General features: G+C 43.6%; 1 protein-coding gene and 1 pseudogene across 3 annotated transcripts in view; one reads left to right on the top strand and one right to left on the bottom strand.

Moving 5' to 3' along the window:
* EMB2247 (protein EMBRYO DEFECTIVE 2247) overlaps positions 1 to 13,733 on the bottom strand; it is a 122,694-nt gene that overhangs the window by 57,558 nt on the left and 51,403 nt on the right. For all 3 annotated transcript variants that reach the window (XR_015542605.1, XR_015542606.1, XM_087389562.1), the window contains exons 9-11: positions 12,413 to 12,480; positions 10,896 to 10,971; positions 10,439 to 10,522 (exon numbers count right to left, since the gene is read on the bottom strand). Coding sequence is in view for 1 of the 3 variants with exons in the window: in XM_087389562.1 (XP_087245688.1) it covers positions 10,439 to 10,522; positions 10,896 to 10,971; positions 12,413 to 12,480 (228 nt within the window). In the remaining 2 variants the exon portion in view is untranslated. The remainder of the gene's footprint in view (positions 1 to 10,438; positions 10,523 to 10,895; positions 10,972 to 12,412; positions 12,481 to 13,733) is intronic.
* LOC147890779 (uncharacterized) lies at positions 5,186 to 7,724 on the top strand (annotated as a pseudogene).

The following is a 13,733-nucleotide window of genomic DNA, read 5'->3' as shown; positions in this document are numbered from 1 at the left end:
GATTCTTCCTAGAATGCCACAGCATACCCAGGGCTATATCTGCATGAGCAAGCTTAGTCATTTTAAAATCAAGCTTCTCAGCATAGTCCTGAATACGAAGCTCCAACTGGGTAACCCTTTGGTCCCATACTCCAATTGAACTTCCATCTGCCATCCTGACTGTATACGCATAGTCAGATGGACTAGTCTTTAACTTCAGCCTCTTCACGAGCTTGGAGTTAATCACATTGTGCGTTGATGCCGAGTCAAACAACACAATGACATCATGATTGGCCACTTGCCCTTTCATCTTAATTAACTCCGTATCATTAAAGGCTGTATATCCCGTTGCTGCGGGCTTAGATAGGATGTTATCAGGTGCACTCGTTACTAGCTTAGCAACAGACACACATAACAAACAAGGTACTGACCTCTGAGAAGATCCCGCTAGCTGAATCTGCATCTGTTCCGCTTTGGGACTTCCCTCCATTTCCACGTCGCATTCTGAGACTACCATCTCAGCCATCCGACGATCCTTATTTCGTGGACAATCCTTCCACTGATGAGGCTGAAGGCAACCAAAACACAAGCCTTCTCTCCTCACTTTTTCTCTTTGCTCTGGGTTTAAGGGAGACTTTGACCAAGCCCGGGCTGCCATTGGTGTTACTTTCCTCTTCACTCCAATGGTGGTACTTGATTTAGGAGTTTCAGCTGGTTTCGCCTGCTTGGCTTGACCACTCGGCTGAGAACCACTCCCTTTACTAATCCACTTCTTCTTAAACCCAAATTTCTTCTGGTACCCATACTGGGTTCCGACCCGTGCAAACCCACTTGGCCTGCTGCCCTTGGTATCTTCATAGTTCAAGGCTATGGCTATTGCATCATCCAACATGTTCGCCTACTTAGCCCGAACTTTCATTTTAATCCGATCATTCTATCCAAATATGAAATCTTTCACTTATATTGATTGAGGTAGGGGTTCATCAACCTTCATTATGCTCTCTCGAAACTTATCAGTGTATTCTGCCACTGATAAATTTCTCTGACGAAGGTTTCTATACTAATCCCAAGCTCGGGATGCTTCGTCAGGAGGTAAGAAGTGTTTCCTGAATTCTCTTTTAAACCCCTCCCAGGTAGTGGATGCAATACCATCTTTTTGTTGTTTAATCCACCACCGATCCGATGCCTCACTAAACATGTGGGTGGCCTCGCGGATCATTTCTGATTTCACAAATGGCGAACACCTCATCCCATTTGTGTAACTAGGTCTCAATGACATCAGAACTACGGTCATTCATCCGACTAGAATACTTTTCCGGCCTATAATTGGCAATATTAGGTACATTAGCCTTTCTAGGCTCGACCGTATGGACACTAGACTCCGGTTCCATTCGAGCCTTTCCTTTCTCATCTCAAGAAGGTCTGGCAGACATACTGTGTATCACTCTTCTAAGTTCAGACTGCCCTGCATTGGCTTGTAACTGTTGCGCTAATAACTGCTGCAAGGCATCCTCAAGTAATGCAATCTTGCCAGATAAGGTGTGAGCTACTGGGCGCGACACCTGTTGGGTCGGCCGGACTCCTAACTCACCAGGGTCCCTCCAGGAAGCTCCTTCTTCTGCTTCCATTCAGGTCAATGGGTGTTTTCTTTTTTCTTTTTCTTTTTTTTTTAAAATAAAAACACCGCTAGAATACTGTATTTACAAACAGACAAAATTCAGTGTACTAGCACTCTGACACAATTCCCTATAATAGGGAATACCTGCAATCCCAGATTCAATTGACTAGGCATTTGACACATGCATAACCAAAATACCGCTTTTCCCTATCCTAGGGAAATTCCTGTAAGTCAACTCTGACTAAAGCACATAGGCCTATACACAAGCATAATTTGACCCTGCTTTGTACCACAAGCCTACATACGGGCTGGCTATCCCTTCATGCAAGCTAAATATTCCATTCAAGCTAATGTTCACAAAAAAAAATAAAGTGACGAGAACAGGAGCAAATGATGTCGAAAGCCCCCAAGTCTGTTCGCTCCTGCCACCCGATTTGACACCCCTGGAGTCTTCACGTAGCACAGATGTCCCGAAGCCTGCAGCCTCCACGTAACTCCCTGATCGCAAATGTTCTCACCTTTTGCTTCTTCTGCCAAAGCGTTGCTCTCTGTTTGGAATTTGTCCCAGCCTACCAGCTGCCTACGTGACCTTGGAGGGCTCTGACTGTGAGTCCGCTAGGGAAGCAGGTCGAAATTTATTACGAGCTAGTCAGCCAAGTAGCCAGAGAGCATAGGCGCGGGATATACGACGGAACAGATAGCGATCGTCAACCTATCGCCTGCTTTCACAGGCTCCCAGATCCTCCGTAATCTCTACCTGCGCGTCGCCCATCCACGTATCGCATCAAAGGCCTCCCGTGACACGAGCCCCAGACACATCGTTCACCTTCATTTCGTCGTATATCACGGGCAGCAACACCTCCAAAATTTATTGCGCGACTCTGATAGCGATCTCGTCAATTCGACTGCGTCACGCTATCCCGATCGTTGATCACGTTTCATCCAATTACACAGATCCCCTCTCTTGGTATCGCTTCAGATTACGCTGTCCTCGCCAGTAGCCTGCGCTGTAACTTCAGATCGTTGTCTGAAATGCAATACCCTAGCCTGCGCTGTAACTTGAGATCGTTGTCTGAATTCGTGCTTTCTGCCAGCTCGTTCTCTTCCAACGCAAACCCCTCGTTCAACCTGAGAGCTCTGATACCAAATGTCAAGTCCTTTCTACTAACCACAGCAGATCACGGGAGTAGCACCACAGAGTATCCTCCCAGCCAAATCCTGTTGAAGCGTGAGAGCTCTCAGAGAGTCAAAATCAAAAAAAAATCACACGTGAAAGTACATTCTCCTTCTCTCACTAACTCTAACAAGCCCTGTCTCCCTAGATGGGTCTAGATGCCACATGTCATCATCATAGGGCCTTTCCTAATGCATCTTTTCACCCCTCTCTTGGGATACTTTAATTTCCTTTGCCCCTAGGCACATTGCTTGCATTAGGCCCTTAGCCTTAGATCCACCTAGTCTGGTGCTATCAGCCCTCACCTAGGACCATGACATTAATTCCCTCTCGATCATTTACATGAAGCGCAAACAAATATATTACAAACGTAGATCCTTAGGGGAAATGTCGACTGATTCTTCCTAGGTCATGCTACCTCGGCTAGAGCGTAACAAGTGGTCAGATGGTCTTCTTACAACGGCTGCCTCCAATCATTCTGATGCAGATGAGAGTCGTCTTAGAGTTGAAGGTCTTTCAAGTGTTGTGAGCAAGTCCATCAGTCGGCTTCTATTGGGTGGCTAACACTTTTGATGTAGTTAGGTCTTGTGTCACATGAGTCCGTTGTAATCAGCAAGAATCTGAGTCGGGATGAGCTCTCTTTTAGTTTATATCAGAATATGTTCTTTTGGTTTGTCTATCAAGTTGTAAGCTCTTTATCTGCGATTCGTTGAGTGAGGCTGTGATTATTCTTTAGGAGTTTTTACATTGTTTGAAGCTTGAAATATCCACCGCTTAGCCAACAGTGGTATCAGAGCAATTGAGGTACTGGACAGTCTGTGACTCTGTAGCAATCGAGGCATCAGTGAGTTGCCCTGTGTTGTGAGCTATGGAAGCGTGGTTCAAGGTTGATAAACCTGTTATGGTTGAGTCATCCGTCACAAAATTCAACAGGAAGAATGCCCCGTCTTGGCCATCTGTTTTTAATGGACAAAGGCTTATGAGGCATGGTGTTCGACTCTGAAAAAAACCCCACCAATAATCAGGGAACAGATAAGATACACTTGTGAGCACAAGAATAACCAAGCAATCAGGATGCTTGGCAGCGTTTGGGTTTTTCCACCATGTCAATGTGTCCAAGACAGCAGCACAGAATTGGGTAATTATACAGACATTGTTTGGAGCTAAACTGAAGAATTCAAATTTTCTGTTTAAGCAGGAGCTGTTCAGGTTGCACATGGGAAAACGAGGAAGTCTGGACATGCGTTGGGCTCGGGAGTTGATGAAGAGATGCGAATGTCATTTTACTTTAAAGTCTACCTTCACGCTATGCAGAACTGCAGGAAAGTTGGGAAAATCTTGGGTTCAATGACATTATTTTGATGCTTCAGAAGAAATTATGCCTGGTGGAGAACTTATGCTATAAAGAATGAAGGAAAGGGAAAGGTAAAGAATAACAACAGCGAAAATAAGATTGTGTGCAAATATTGTGGGAATGATGGGCATCCGGCCAAATTCTATTACAAAAAGGCTTCAGATAATCAGTGCAACGAATCAAAAGTTTGCTTGGTGAAAGAATCGACAACGAGTGAAGAGTTCATAGGTTACACGATGGCAGATGAGTATGATCACGTCAATGATTATGCTTTCTGAAGACCTCTTCTTCCAGCTGCAGACAGGTTTTTGTTCTGGTCTTGATCTATGTGGGTGGCCAAAGTTTTGTTTGTTGGCCTTGCCTTGTGTGGGTGGTTAGGTTTCTTTCTAATTAAGCTCAGTCCTGTGTGAACAGCTTAACAGTCCCCATTTTCTGGTTTTGTGGTCCAGCCTTGTGTGAGTGGATTTCTTTTGTTATATCATATGGCGCTATCGAAGCGGATTTCTTCGACATTGTCTTTTGGTCCCCCTCCTGAGCTTAAGGGGGTCTGTTGGCGGTAACCATAGTTGCCAGAAACGGCCGTTTCTTGGCAGGAAACAGAAACGGCAAATCGAAAACGGTGTTTCTTCAAGAACGCCATTTCGTAAAACCTGCTTTTGACCTAAACCCCCAAAAACGCGATACGCCGCCTAGCTCCATTTTTCGCTGCCTCCCGCCCATTGCACTCCTTCTGTCCATCCTTGCTTCTCTAAGCTCTCTCCATCCCTCCACCCTTCACTCTCAGACTCTCCATCCCAATTCCCTCAGACCTCCATCCTTCTCTCTCCATCCTCTTCATCCTTCTCTCCATCTTCTCCATCCTGCAAGCTGCAGCTAGGCAACCTGCTCTCCCATCCTGCTCCTCTCCATCCTCCTTCACTTCTACCTCTGATCCTCCAGGCTCCTTCCACCTCTCCATCCTCTTTTACCTCTGAGCTCTCCATCCTCTTTTACCTCTGAGCTCTCCATCCTCCTTCTACCTCTCCATCCTTTCTCACTTGTGACCTCTCCATCCTCCTCAATGCCGAGAGATCCTTATTGGGTCCATGTCTCCCTCCTGGATAGTTATAAAGGAGGCGGTGGCTCCAAGAAGTGGAGATGCAACTATTGTAGCATAATCAAAATGGGATCCGTCACACGGGTGAAAGACCATCTAGTAGGTGTTCCCCACAAGGATATAGGACCTTGTGAGTTTGTGCCTGCTCCAGTGAAAGGTGGCCTAACAGAATGGAAGTGTGTGCACATGGCAACCATGGCTGCAGAAAGTGGAGGGCGAGGGCTGCAAGATGAAGAAGAGGCTACTAACACTGAGCCATTGGATGATGCCAGCACATTGGGTTCTGCAAAGAGAAGTAGAGGGGCATCAACTACATCGAACGCGGGTCCTAGTGCTACAAGAACACCCTTGCCACATGGATCAATTAGTGTGGATGCTAGTGCGGGAAAAAGAGGATCACTGTAAAGGTCTAGCATTCAAGCACACTTGCAAAAGCAAGCAGTGAAGGAGGCCACTAGTGAGCTCACAAAGCTCTTCATATAGTGTGCAATACCCTTTCATGTGACAAAGACTACACGATGGAGGAAGGCCATGAGAGCCATGAGCCGCATTTGGTATGAATGGGAAGGGCCTACATATGAGGCCTTGCGGAGAAGAGAGCTAAGAAGAGAGAGGGAATGTGTGGAAAACCAAATGAAGCCCTTGAAAGAGACTTGGAAAAAATATGGATGCACACTCTTATGCGATGGATGGTCAAATACACGCAGGAGGAGTGTGTACAATATTTTACTGTCTTCTTGCAAGGGGACCATGTTCTTGAGAGCCATAGATGCTTACACTGCAGGTACAATGATTACAAGGTTGTATATTTGGGAGCATATACGGGCAGCCATTATGGAGATAGGTGCTAAGAATGTGGTGCAGGTGGTGACAGATAATGGCAGCAATTGTGTGTCAATGGGTGCCATGTTAGAAGATGAGTTCCCTAAGATTGTGTGGACACCCTGCGCTTCACATTGCCTTGATCTTTTGATCGAGGACCTAGGGAAGATACCTTGGATTGATGCCATCTTCTCCACAGCCCGCAGTATCGTGAAGTTTGTCACGAAGAGACCTAAAGTCCTCAGCATCTATCCGGCTTACAGTGACCTTGACCTACTGAAACCTCCAGCCACAAGGTTTGCTTACATGTTCATAGTGGTGGAGAGGCTTGTGCAAGTGTGCCAGGGCTTGTTGCGAACGGTTATGTCTCGGGAGTGGGGAGATTGGGATGATAGAGGCCAAGCAAAGTCTATCAAATTTGTCCGCATGATCATGGATGAGTCTTGGTGGAATCAGGCGAAGGCATTAATCAAATCGATTAATCCTATCTACACGGTGCTTCGCATCACAGACATGGAGGGAAGCACATTAGGACTCTTGTACGAGTTTATGGACAAGATTAGAGAGGCCCTCAACAAAAACACTTCCCTATCGCCTAATAAGTAAGACTTTTTACTTTTGTAATATGTATAATTATTGCACTTACTAAATTGCAATTTGCTATCAAAGCTTATGGCTGGATCTTGGAATTTTCAGATATGTATTATGTATGTACTATGAATTTTGCATGCTATGCATTCTAATTTCTTGTCGCATGATTTAGGGTTGAGTCCATCCATGCTATATGGAATAAGCGGTGGAATTGGTTCCACCGCCCAATCCATGCGGTGGCACATGTATTGCATCCCCTCTGGCACGGTCAAGAGTAATATGAGAATGACGAGTTGGAGGAGGGGATGCAACAGTATCTACAAAATTGGACGGGTGGTGACTTGGAGATGCAACAAAGAATGGAGGATGAACTTCGCAATCACAGCCTCTCCTTTGGTCAACCTACGGCTAGGCTTCAAGAGACACAATTGCAAACTCTCTCCTGGTGGGAGAAATATGGCAACTGTACTCCTACTTTGGTAAGAGACAAGTTACAACGTCACTAGTTAGAATTGAATAGTTAAGCAATTTGAAGTTTTATCTACTACAAATACGCTTAAAGTTGTTAAGTTCCTGATACTTATCTCTGCTTAAATGGCTTATGGTAGAAACGCCTTGCTATACGTGTTCTCTCACAGGACTGCAGTTCCGGTCCTTGTGAGAGGAACTGGAGCACTTGGGCCCTCTTTCACACAAAGAAGAGGAATAGATTGAGCACAGCTCAATTGGAGCGGTTGGTATTTTGTCATTGCAACCTCCGTCTCCTTGAGTTTGCCGCCAACTGCCCCGAACCTCACCAAGTGAATGTAGACAAGGTGGTCGTGGAGAAGATGAAGGCCATACCAGATATCCCACGGGAGGAGCTGGACATATACTCCATGTTGTATGAGGAGCTATCACCACCAGCACGCCACACACGATCGCAGGCTCAACCATCTAGAGATGGTGCTAGTACTTCAGCTGCACCTGATGGTCCGATCTTGATGTTGATGATTCTTCTTCAGACAATGACACAGATGCCTCAAGCTCATCTAAGGAGGCTGAAGATGACGATGACGAGGAGTCCATGGATGATGCAGATGATCAGTAGCGATGTACCTTGGTCCTTGACTACGACTGTACAAACTATAGTGCTAGCCTACTCCTAGTCATGACACTTCAAATGCATCATGCATGCAGCATGATGCATCCTAGACTATGTTTTTTTTTTTTTTTGGATAGTAGATACAGTACTGAGTATACTTTGGACCTTGGTACCAGGTGGCAGCCGTTTTTTTTTTAATCATCCATGGGTGCTTTTTTTTTAAGTCTTGCATGACTCATGAGTCATGATCATGGAATTTGTGGATCATGAATCATGATCATCTATGGACATTGGATGCTTTCAAGTTTCAAGTTTCAAGTTTCAACTTGTGTGCTAAGTTTAAACTTCTAAATTTCAGATTCTTGTAACGTCAAACTTGTTAGTCATGACACATGTTGATTGTTGAAGCATCATTCAGGAATTTAGAATCATAGAAGCATGCATGATGCATTGATGCTTCAAGTATAGATAATTGTATTATGTATGATTTGCACTCTATTGATAATTATATTATGTATAAAAAATAAATTTTTATACATAAATTGTATCATATTGCCGTTTCTTCCGTTTCCGTTTCGGCGGGGGCCGGAAACTCCGTTTCTTCCATTTCCATTTCTTCCGTTTCCGCTTCGGCTGGCAACTATGGTGGTAACCTTTCGCACGGGACCTTAATGTAAGGGGGGTGGCCATGCAACCTTGACACGGTGTTATACCACATGCACTTCATGGCACTCAAACGAAATTAAGGAGGTTTCAAGTTATTAGGTGATTGAAGCAGTGAAGCAACCAGCAGCTACCTCCATTCATTGTGATGCAGATGAGAGTCATCTCAGTGAAGAAGGTCGTTTGGGTGTCTGGTGTGTAGCTTCTCTTGGGTGGCTGACAGGTTTGATCAGTTAGGTCTTGTGTCCATGAGCCGTTGTAACAAGCCAAAAGTCCGATCGGGATGGTCTCTCTTCTAGTTTAATATCAGAATATTTTCTTTGATTTGCCTACTAAGTTGTGAACAGAGTCGCCTATTGCTTGTGAGCGTCTCATTACTTCATGGGTGGGCTGTATCACACGAGTCGCAGAAGAGGCTCTGATACAATGTCACAGGTCAAGTGCTCGTTATAGCACCTGTATGCAGTGGGAAACCAATGCCAACTCTTTCCGAAATACACCTAAGCATACACTATAAATGAACCAACATTAAACACATTGTGCAAAAGATATGACAGCAAGCAGAACCACAAAAAGAACGCAGTATAATCATCCACAGAAGTGAGAGAGCGTGGATCCAGGTAGAGCACAAACTCCAACACCTGATGGGCAAAAATACAGCCAAGGATGCTGTACCGAAATTGAGAGAGATAAAGGCTGCTACTCCGCTAGCTGCAAATACCAAGGCAGTAGCCTCCGTTATATAGGGCAAGGCAGCCCTAAACCTGGCCAAACAGGCTGTTACAACCGACCAGACCCACTAGAAAAGGTCCAGATTCAGCCAACCAGATCCAACCTGGTATGTCAGCTGAATTTGGTCAAATTTTTAACCCAAAAGCAGGTAAGGTCTGCCAACTGTACCTGTCGGATTTGCTGAATGAACCAGTCAGTCCGGCACACCTTTCCAGCTGCCTACTCCTGCTGCAGATCTGCTAGTTCTGGTGGTTGCAATCTGCAGCTCTAATATGCTGCCAGTCAACTCTGTCTGAGGTCTGTTGCAAGTTGCAACTAGTAGCCACATCTGCCCACCGTGCTTAGCCTGAGATCTACTGAACCTATGTCCTCATATGAACCCCACAGAGGTGGGGTCAGTGATCTCTAATGCACACTACCACTGTATCACTTAAAGCTCATCGACAAGATGCAAAATGTTTAACAAAGTCGATAAGATGGCCACAAGAATCTTGAACATGTCTCTGATGTGGCGGTTTTATGTGTCTGATGTATAGATGGTTGCTTCATCCTATTGAATTTTTGGTAAAGGGGTTGTTGCGCCATTCCGTTGTGCTTGGATCTCTCTATTTACCCCCCTCATTCTTTCTCAGAAACAAGATCCGTTTTTGGATGCAGTGAAAGATTCGTATCCACAAACTTTGACCTTAGAGCTGAAACGATTTCACTAGAAATACCTACATAACAAGGCAATAATACTAGAAATACAGTGGATAGCTTAGTTGGTCTTATGGAAGGTATGCGCACTACAACACCGCCTACATTATTCAAAAAACTACATATCAAGGCAATAATACATAAGGTATATTCTGCAAGTAGCTTATTTCATCTGCTGACCTTTAGCATACTTGATTGGCCTGTGTAGGCTGCTTGATATATAACACACATTAATGTGGCTTAGATCAGACAGGGACCCACACAAGTGTATGCCCATAAATTGTGTATTCAGACTTGGAGGCTATAAGCCTTCACAGGCAATTCTAGCATCATAAGGTGCCAAAGAGCATAATTGTAGGTGTATCACCCTTTTCAAAATCACAAACTTGAACGAATACTCCATCTCTTATAACGAGAAGGAAACACCCAACCATGTCCAATGACAACAATGCAAAACAAGATAAATCAATGCATCCAATGCTTCTTGATATTATGGAGCCTTATGGACAATAATCTCGGACAACTTTGCCTTAAGACAATGAGATTAACAATGTAAAGCACACAACCTTAAGCTTGGCAAAACATAACACTAATAAACAGCAGAAGCAGAAAGATTGAGAAGCTCATACTTCATCTGCTATGACTGGGATCTCACGCCCACCACTCATTGGAACCACAGCCATTTTCCCTACATACTTTGTATAGCGTTCATCCTGTAATACAAATGGATGTCAGACACTATAGTAACCATTAATCTGGGTAAACCAAGGATTCCTCTATTGACAAGCTCCAACTTCAAACTTATTAAACTACAAAATCATACTTACAAAATGAAAAATCATGTTCCTAACAATGCCACAATTTAAGTGCAAAAATAACTTTAAGACAATATTGCATTTATATACACTTAACACCTGACTCAATATGTGAAAAAAGTAAACCTTGCCTGGTCACTATCTACTGCTCACCACCAGGTTTGTGACAGTCCACCCCATACTCCACAATTCTCTAGAAAGAACTGGCTACTATGGTGGATTTGATTTTGACACTGATACATATACTGTTACCATGGAAAGTTGAGCATACCTCGGGGTGGACTGCAATTGCTGTATCGCCTAGCAACGTTTCTGGTCTTGTAGTTGCAATCGGTAAATAATTGTCTCTGAAAGTAAGTATTAACCATGAGATTCCTATCAATAATTCACCCACTACAAAATAATACTTATACTTATCCATGGGAGCAATTTTTTTGTGATTCACCCACTCTCTAAGGAACATACCATTCGCCCACCCATATTCTGGATATGCCATTTGCAGATATTCGCCCCCTGATTATGCCTAGGTCATGCCAAATCTTGTTTTGCAATTCCCTCGTTGAACACATTGGTTCAAGATTAAAAACTAATAAATAAATACTATTAGACACACATCTTTGATTCCCTAATAACTATTAGACACACGTTTTTGATTCCTCTTGCAATAAACTTCACGTTGTCCATCCTCAATGAGCATCTCTCCAACTGTTGACTCGACAATTGATCCTTTGAGTTGTAACACAATCCACTCACAACAAGCACTTTGTTAATATAGATAGAACGGCATGTGATGGATCTCCCTCGTAATATTGTAATGCTACTCCCTCGTAATATTGTAATGCTAAGACATTGAACATGCCCGTTGCTGAGGAACTTTTTTGTTAGAGTAACCCAAATCATGATAATTAGCCCTCATTATTTGCCTATCAATCATTGTGGAGCTGGGATTTCTCACAATTTAGCCCTGAATTAGACAACAGCAACACACCCTCAAGGATATGCCATAAAAACCTCACTGTGTCTCTATATCGCAAAGCTGAGCCTCTCCAACAATAGAGTGTGAAATATGTTGTGTGTGGGAGGCATATGGCTATCTGTAAGTTCACATCATCGCTACCGCCTATATACTCACTTCATTCTAACCAGCACTAGCTCGTTGGTCTAGTGGTTTAAGCATTCTATATCATGTGGTCTCACTCATGAGTAAAACTTAGAGGATACCCATGCCATTGCATAGTACAGATATGACTTGGGAGGTAAGGATCACTATTCTCCACATCTATGAACAGAGTTACGAACTTAGATTGACCCATTCAATTCAAGCCCTTTTGAGCCCCTCTTTTTAGACCCTTGCGTATTCAACTTTAAACCTCATCACATGAGTCCCAATGCTTTTCTTCTCATGCCATGTGTGTATTGATACTTGATGCCTAGCTTCATTTCTAGCATCGTGATTTTTGCAATTTGCTCCATTTTCAATTGAAATTACATGACCGTACTCACACTTCCATAGGCTACTGAATCCTATTGATATGAAGTGTCATGTATCACACTGACTTTACCTCGTGATGAAAAAGAAATTACATCTCAAACCTTTCCAATCAGCATAATAACAGGAACAATCAGCCATGGGGTATTTGCTCCATTTTCAATTGAAATTACAAGTTCTCGGCCACCTCTATAGGCAGTTATCTACTCATGATATGAAGTATGGCTGTGTTTCACGATGATTTTAACATCACAATGCAAAAGACATTACATGTAGAACCTTTTCAACGATCATAATACCTGGAACCACCAGCGACGGGGTATTTGAAGTAATATAAAGTGCCAGGCTCCTCTGTATACTCCACTTCCTGCGAGACGCATCCACTCATGGTAATTTAAGCAAGACGAGCTTTGTCATACTAAGACACATCTCAATGAGAAAGAAGTGTCTTTCTTTCTTACATCTTAGAAACTGAATTTTGATTTCGTACTTGCGAAAGCTAAATTCAGTAATTTTAGCACTATCATCTTACAAAACACCAAACTTTTAACAATACAATTGCTATCTACTATTCTATATAAATACACCCAAAAGCGCCACAATTACTTTCCATCACGAAAACATTGATGCAAGTCAATTTCATGCAAGCACTAAAGTACAGCTTTGCCAAGTTATTCCGTATGGCAACAAGATAAAATTGATATGTCACAACAGCAATAAATCTTAGGTTAACAAAAGGAGCTGGGATGGTACAAAGAAGTCCAAATGCCTAGAGAATTCCAAAACGCACATAGAAAAACTACTCTCCCCTCCCCTCCCCCCCCCTCTTTCTATCCGCTTGGCCCAAATTCTTGCCCTTTTCTTCCTTGCCCCTCCCCCCCCCCCTTCTTTTTCCTTTCCAGCCCTTTTCAAAGTCTTTCTTGTCTCTCTCTTTTCAAGTTTTCAACCCTTTCCTTTCTTCACCTTTTCTAATCTTTCCCGCCCATATTGCCTTCCTTCCCTAGCCGTCCCTTCTCTAATAGGCTAGAAGTTCAAAATTTTGTTCAAGCCCCACCCCCCTTTATTCCAGCAATTTTCAAGCCTTCCTTTCTCTGTTTTTCCATTTTTATGGTTCTTTCCAACCCTATCTTACCATCTGTAACAAAGGTAACCTTTACTTAGCTATTTTAGCCTAGTAGGTTCTTTTTAAAAGGGCTTGTAATTGAGTAGCATTTAAGTGGGGAGCCCAAATGTTGCCACGTGGCATCTTAGGGGGGCTGTCCCATAAGTCATGTTGCTATTGTTGCTAGATCCAAACCTATAAATGGAAGGGGGGGGGCGGGGGCGGGGGGGCGGGGGGGGTTTCTTTGCTGTTGTACACACACTCATTCATTCATGATTTGCAATCTCATACACCCTCTTTCCAGCTGAGCCTACAATGCTCTTGGCTGTTGAACTAGAACTGGTTTCCTAGCCTGTTGCTAGTGCAGCCCATCACTAGTGGTGGTTCTACATGTAATTCCAGGTACCAAAATGGATCTACACGTGAATTTCATGCTGTCCTTTCCCTTTTTCACTATCTACTGTTATTCCTGCTTAATTAGGCTGTGAAACTAGGGTTAACTAGCAGGCAGTAGGCTA

Source organism: Dipteris shenzhenensis, chromosome 18 (genome assembly GCF_047967505.1).
Source record: "Dipteris shenzhenensis isolate YYH24624 ecotype China chromosome 18, Dip_SZ_1.0, whole genome shotgun sequence".
NCBI lineage: Eukaryota > Viridiplantae > Streptophyta > Polypodiopsida > Gleicheniales > Dipteridaceae > Dipteris > Dipteris shenzhenensis.
Note: the sequence above shows the minus strand (reverse complement) of the source record. Positions and strands in the feature narration are given on the sequence as shown.